The sequence below is a fragment of the Charadrius vociferus genome, unplaced genomic scaffold (genome assembly GCF_000708025.1).
Source record: "Charadrius vociferus isolate BGI_N301 unplaced genomic scaffold, ASM70802v2 scaffold298, whole genome shotgun sequence".
Classification (NCBI taxonomy): domain Eukaryota; kingdom Metazoa; phylum Chordata; class Aves; order Charadriiformes; family Charadriidae; genus Charadrius; species Charadrius vociferus.
Genome location: NW_009649936.1, coordinates 4630671 through 4637632, shown reverse-complemented (window position 1 = coordinate 4637632; position 6962 = coordinate 4630671). Strand labels below are relative to the sequence as shown.

Sequence of the window (6962 nt, the reverse complement as noted above, 5' to 3'; positions counted from 1 at the left end):
GAGCGGCGTGAAACGAACCGGGGCCGGAGGTGAAAAGAGCGGCGGAGAGCTTTGCGAAGTCCGGCGGGCTTAGCCCGCCGTGTCGATCGTGCACCAGTAGTTGAGGTGGCCCCTTCGTAGGAGCTTCAGGTTTTCCCGGTGTGTTCGACAGAGCTCGTGTAAAATTAAAAGCGAGCAAGAATATGTAAAAAATAACATTTCTGAGTGCTGCGGGAGCTTCATTGAATTACTCTCTCTTAGTTCGTTGAAGAGTCCAACAAATTAAGGATCTTTTGAAGACTTTCGATGGGCTGAAGTTTTTCATTCAATGTGTATGCTTCAAGAACAAAGAACTTGCAGTGCTGTTGGCAGAAATAATTTATTAGTGGGCATGCGATCGTATTTATATTTCTAGTGCATGTCAAAATCATATCAGTCACTACAGTAGAAAATAGTCTTTTAGAGGAATCTGTTTTTTCACTGGCATGGGATGGATTAAAAGATTTACCGAATCCTGTCCAGTGCTAATTTCTGCAGTTCTGTTCACTACCTTATGTATAATCCTTTGACGTAGAAAAGAAAAACGAAAACGCTCTGTCGTGAATTCTCTGCAGTTCAGAAAAACAGAATCAGCTTTGTCAAGTCCATACTTTAAAAGCTACTTTACTTGGATTTTGTGAGTTTGTGTGTGACCTTTTTTTTTTTTTTTTTGAGATCTTAAAAGTAAGAGTAACTATTTTGAAATACCTGGAGTTGTTTTATTTTATTATTTGTTAAATCTGCAGGTTGCAATAAAAATAATAGACAAAACAAGGTTAGACCCAAGCAATCTGGAGAAGATTTATAGAGAAGTTCAGATAATGAAGCTTTTGAATCATCCCCACATTATCAAGCTATATCAGGTAAGAAGTCAGCTTTGAAGTACAGCATGCAGATGAGATATGCTTGTGCTCTTCTCTTGCACATGATTTTAAATCAAATATTTGCAGAGAGAATGCATATTTAAATACTTTTTGAAAAACACTTAAACTGTTTTTTTTTTTTGAAAGTCATTCATCATTCTTTGAACAAGATTCTGGATGAAGTTTGTTTCGGATTGAGGAAGTGATTATCTGAACTTCTATGATTAACTTGCCTTTCCTAACTTCTCTGCTTTTCCAGTTTAGAGGACTAGAACTTCTTATGTGCTTTTGATAAGAGGAAGACTTAAACTCATGTCAGATAGCAGAGAAGAAAGTGCGAAAGTTGAGTTTGCCATAAGTGGAAGGGATTTAAAATCAAGAACAATTAAACCAAATCAACTTAAGTAGAAAATCCAAGTAGAAATCTAATCTAAGAATTAGAATTCAAATCTAAGTGGAAAATAAAAAGCCAACAAATGTTGGTATCATAGAATATAGCAAAAAATGACCTGTTTGGTTATTCTGTTCCAGTTTGTGTAGTTTTGAAAGTGAACTTTAAATATCTTTCCCCTTGTAGAGTTTCATAACATGAATTTTGATTTAGATTTTTTCCAGTTTCTGCACTGATGGGTATTTTTAACAGTAAGAACAAATTAACGTGTTGTGCAGAAAGCAGGATCACGTCTGTCTAGTGAGCAAGGACTGCTTTGCAAATTCTAAATATTCAATCTAATTAACATTTGGTGTAAGTTCCTCTTAATCATCTTAAACAGTGCCATGTGGATTTAAGAAGAAGATGAGGTATCGCAGTCTATCTGGAGCTGTCTAGAAGGGCAAGGGGCAAGAGAGGAATAGATGGATGAAGCAGGAGGTCTGAAAGTCCGTGTGTAGTAGTAAACACTGTTATCAACTGCAATCTTACCGTTGGGTTTGTTAGCTTTAAAAAAAAATAAAATAAAAAAAAGTTTTAATTAATGTGTAAGGCTGAAGAGCCAGTAAGGCAGGTGCTTAGGCAAGGCATTATTTTTAAAGACCTTGACATGTATGAAGTGCTTGATATTTATAGTATTAACCATCATAACAAAAATTATTCTGTGTTAACATCTGACGTCATTGTTGCCCATAGGGCAGTGTAGGGTATACAGAAACATTCTAACAGTTCAGTTGATTTCATTTCAGTGGAATGATGTGGGTGAAAATACTATTTCAAAGCTTTTAGAAAAGCAGGTTAAATTCCATCTAGTTGAACCACTTTACTTGATGGAGCAAATGACGTTGGTAGTGGACCATAATTTCTTTTCAGTGAAGTTTTCTTTTCTTTGTTGTTGTAACTGATGCTTTACCTGTTTGGTGGAGACTGAGAAGCAGGGATGGAATTAGATGACATACCAATGTAGGGTGTGTGTTCTTGTATTATTTCATCATTGTTTTAGTTTCAGCACTGCGTCTTAATTTCATCCAGCTGGCAACTTTCCCAGAACACTTTCCTTCAGTTTTTTAAACTGGGAACCTCTCTTCCTTTGCTCCCTGTTTGTTTATTTTCATTTTGTGTCTGTGTGTACTTGTAGTGAGGGGATCACAAGAGTCTTCCAAAAAGGTTACATGTTAGGAGCCTGGAAATTACAGCCTTTGAAGTAGTATTGACGCTTTTGTGATTGTTAAACTATTGTGAGCCCTCTGCTTCCAAAACAAAATATCTGCTCTTTGAGAGTCCAATTCCAGGGAACTGTTGTATTTTGAAGTCTGAAATGCAACATTTGAAAGGTGTGCCATAGTAACTGAAGATGAATCTGGAAATGCTCAGTGTTTCTCATTCATTGTTTGGTTTTCAGTTCTTTCTTTTTTTTTTTTTTTTTTTTTTCCTCCAAAGGAAGAAATTAACAAGTATCAAAGGAAGTTGATACTAGATTGATAGGTGAAGGCTGGGCGATGTATTGACAGTTGTTGATGTGCATCAAGAACTGCCGTTACACAAACAACAACCTATTGTCACTTGCATGGGAGGCTTGCTATGTCCCCACCCAAAACCAAATGGGAGCGGGGTATTTGATAGTACTTCTTGATTTGTCCAAGTTGCAGCCATCTCTCCTGATCTAAGTACCTACTAGCATTGAAAAAAGGTGACTTTATATAGACTTTAAGTGTCTTTGCATGTTCAGAATATATCGAATGCATTGTAAAAGTATATACACATATTTTAACAAAAATGGAGTTCAGAGAAGTGTATGAAATGCTTATCAGTTATCTTATGGAGATTAGGTGGCATGGTAATGGTGAGAAGAACAATGGCATGGGAAACCATTGTATGGTGTAGGCACATAAGCATTGATTTGTTATCTTTTTCATTACCAGTTTGCTTGGAAAGAACACTGTGGTGTGAAATTAGATGCCTTTATTGCCAGCTACTGAGGCAAATAAATAATTGAACTGATATGTTTGAGAATACACTTAGAAAAATGAATGAAAATAGAGGTCTGCATGTTTTTTTAAGCATGTCGTCTTGTGTCTTCACAGGTTATGGAGACAAAGGATATGCTTTATATTGTTACTGAGTTTGCAAAGAATGGAGAAATGTTTGGTAAGTCCTCACTGATGGACCTAACAGTTCTTTAGATTTAGAAACCGTGGCTTTATTGTTGACATTACTTAGTCATATATTAAAAATCCAGGGTTGGCATTGTCAGCTGTCAAACAGCAAGTGCAGCACCTGCAAGATAGGAAAAATTTCTTCCAGGTCTTTCTAAATCTAGTCCCTCGTATTTTGTCTTGCAGATCATCTGACCTCCAATGGGCACTTAAGTGAAAGTGAAGCACGGAAGAAGTTCTGGCAGATACTTTCAGCGGTGGAATATTGTCACAGCCACCACATAGTGCATAGGGATCTCAAAACGGAGAACCTTCTGCTAGATGCTAACATGAATATCAAGTTAGCAGGTAATAAGAAATATATGGTTACTCTATAAACAACATTAGGCATGTAGACAAATTCAGTCTCTGTAGGATGATCCTATAAATGTATTTATGGTAACTGAAAACAGAACAAAAGTTACTGGACAAAAGGGAATAGCTTAAATGAATAGGCAGAGAAGAAAACAATACATTTGCTCCCTGCTCTCCATTTTCTACTACTTTTAAAATACTAGTATGTGATTGAGTGATGTCTTACCTCAGACTTTTACCTTCATTTCAGACTTTGGCTTTGGAAACTTCTACAAGTCGGGAGAGCCCCTCTCCACGTGGTGTGGAAGCCCACCCTATGCAGCTCCAGAAGTTTTTGAAGGCAAAGAATATGAAGGACCTCACCTTGATATATGGGTGAGCTTGATATTCCTTAGAAATCGCGTTTCACACTTCATGAGGGCCTGTGGGCTTTCAAAATCATCGCTTCTGCTGGAGTTACTCACATGCTGTACCGTTTTCTATTGACAGAGCCTTGGGGTGGTGCTGTATGTCCTTGTCTGCGGTTCTCTGCCTTTTGATGGACCCAATTTACCAACTCTGAGGCAAAGAGTGCTGGAGGGGCGGTTCCGCATCCCTTACTTCATGTCCGAAGGTGCTTTTTACAAATCCTTAATGTTAGAAAAGGGGCTACAAGTAAAGGAATAACTGTCCTGTTCCTTTTTGGGACAATGACAGATGAGACTGGTTTTGCAGCTGACAATGTGTGTCTTCATGTATCCAGTAATTTCTGTAGGGCTGCGCTTATAGTTGAGGGGCTGGTTGCACACATTTTCTGGGATCTGCTTTATGGTGCGTCTAAAAGGCTGTAGTTTCCTTTCTTAGAGTACCTCTGTGGATTAGAAAAATACTTGACACCCTAGCTGGAGAAATAATCACTCACAAAAGAGAGAAAACAGGATTTTAATGAGACTAGCCTGCAATGCTGAGATGGGTGTAGTTCTCCTAAGATATTTTAACTATGCAGAAGGGCTATATTTCAGTGTGGCTATGCTGTCAAGGAGATCAGAAATAGTGGGGCTTAGCCCTGTTTCTTGAGCGCTCCAACAGTCTGGTGAGAAAAAGGAACTGAAGAGTATTAACACCTCGCTCTGATGTGGATTAAAAAACAAGTGAATGTACCTCTGTTTTCAAGTGAAGAGTATCTTTTAAAGTCTGACCTTTATCACTTATAGCCGTGAATGGCATTGATTCCCTTGTTATAAACAAATAAGTGGACCAGGATGTTGTATTTGATGGGGTTGTCTACTAAATTCAGATCTATTTTTAGTGGATGTAACGTCATTAAACCTGTATCCACTCAAAGGTAGCTGTCCTACCAGGTGCAAGGCCACCTGAAACCTGCCAGTATCCTGTACAGCTTCATTTTCTGTAGTAATGTATTGCTTTTGTGAAATGTACGTGGACATCTCTTGTGCTTTTTTGAATATCTGGTAGTCAGATTGGGCATCAGCTCCTCAGAAACCTTTAATTCCCATTTTCATAGACATCATACACTGTTGCTGGGAAGGTTTCTTAGCAGTGACCTGGGGCTGGGCTGTTATTTTTACCCCTTGCTCATGAGTTTGTCTTTGTCATCTAGACTGTGAAACACTAATCCGACGGATGTTGGTTGTGGACCCAACCAAGCGAATAACCATTTCCCAAATAAAGCAGCACAAGTGGATGCAAGCTGACCCGTCTCTTCAACAGCAGCAGTCTTTGTCCTTCTCCATGCAAAACTACAACTCCAACCTGGGTGACTACAATGAGCAGGTCCTTGGCATCATGCAAACACTTGGCATCGACAGGCAGAGAACTGTTGAGGTGAGAAGTGCTTGCCCCTTAGATACAACTTCAGTGACTACCAGGATGCCAATAGTGCAGTCATATATATACATCATTCAGTGATTAGCCTTGATCCAGTGTCACAGTATAATAAAATCTTTACTGCCCTTCTGGATTTCTACTTATTTTTTGAGTATGCTCGTATGAGGCCTTTAGTGATGAGTTTTGGCTGCTTATATCCTGAGTTACCTGTAATTCAAGGGTCCTTTCAATGTCTTCTAGTCTCTGCAAAACAGCAGCTACAATCATTTTGCTGCAATTTATTACCTGCTCTTGGAGCGCCTCAAGGAGTATCGAAGCAGCCAGCTATCGAGTCGTCCAGCAACTGGCCGTCAGCAAAGGCCGAGGAGCTCCGAGATCAGCAATGTTGAGGTAAGGAAGGGCATTACTTGCTGGGAAGCTATGTCCATTGACTCTCTCTTTTTCTGCCCCTTTCTATGGGAAATACAAGAAGCTGTCAGGCTTCTGGAAACCAGCTCTGATATTGGTGCTTCTGATAGGACACAGCCTACTGTTCTTCAGCATAAACCATGTTGGGAATACATTTGTCTTCAGTAGTAGTTTTTTTGGTTATTACAGCTTCTTCTGTCCATAGAATCATCGAATCATAGAGTGGTTTAGGTTGGAAAGGACCTTGAAGATCATTGAGTTCCAACCCCCCTGCCATAGGACCCTGTCATGGTCCAAAGAATAGTCTGCCTTCAGTGCAGGTCAATAATGAGCCAGAATATTAGGCTTGTAATGGAAATTTGTCCCCTTAGGCATGGATGGGTTACACTTCTTTGTTACATACCCTGTAGGATCCTCACAAGTAATCCATGAGTCAGTTTGTGTGTTTTTCTGACAATCTTCTTCATTTCCTCACCCCCAACCCCTTTAAAGTGTGCTCTGTGTGCCTTTTCAAATTGTACTTCCAGTTAAATTGCCTAACTTAGGAGAAGGAGTTTTGTGTTTATGTTGGCATTGAAGGACTAGCTTTGTTAATTTTCATAGAAAGTGCGTGGAAAAAGCTTGCATGGAAGGTGGCTCTGAAATTCCTTGAGCCTCCAGTATCTGAAAAGGCATGTGGAACTGCAGCGTATGTGATGGCTTCTGTGCATCACTCTCTCTCTCTAGATGCCTCAGGACAGTCTCACTAGTGAAACCCTGCGATCATCTCTGCTTTACCAGCAACCTCAGAGCCTGATTCAGCCATCCTTGCAGGCAGAAATGGATTGTGACATGAGCAGTCCATTACAGGTTGGTGTTCTCAACTAAACTGTGTGTTACTTTTCTTTTTTTTTTCTTTTTCTTTTT

The 6962-nt window shown here is 39.3% G+C and overlaps 1 protein-coding gene across 1 annotated transcript in view; it reads left to right on the top strand.

The window, feature by feature from the left end:
- The window catches only part of SIK1 (salt-inducible kinase 1), a 98612-nt gene that overhangs the window by 85650 nt on the left and 6000 nt on the right, over positions 1 to 6962 (top strand). The window contains exons 2-9 of the mRNA XM_009891383.1: positions 694 to 881; positions 3396 to 3459; positions 3654 to 3815; positions 4072 to 4196; positions 4311 to 4434; positions 5422 to 5645; positions 5889 to 6038; positions 6783 to 6905. Of these exons, the coding sequence (XP_009889685.1) occupies positions 694 to 881; positions 3396 to 3459; positions 3654 to 3815; positions 4072 to 4196; positions 4311 to 4434; positions 5422 to 5645; positions 5889 to 6038; positions 6783 to 6905 (1160 nt within the window). The remainder of the gene's footprint in view (positions 1 to 693; positions 882 to 3395; positions 3460 to 3653; positions 3816 to 4071; positions 4197 to 4310; positions 4435 to 5421; positions 5646 to 5888; positions 6039 to 6782; positions 6906 to 6962) is intronic.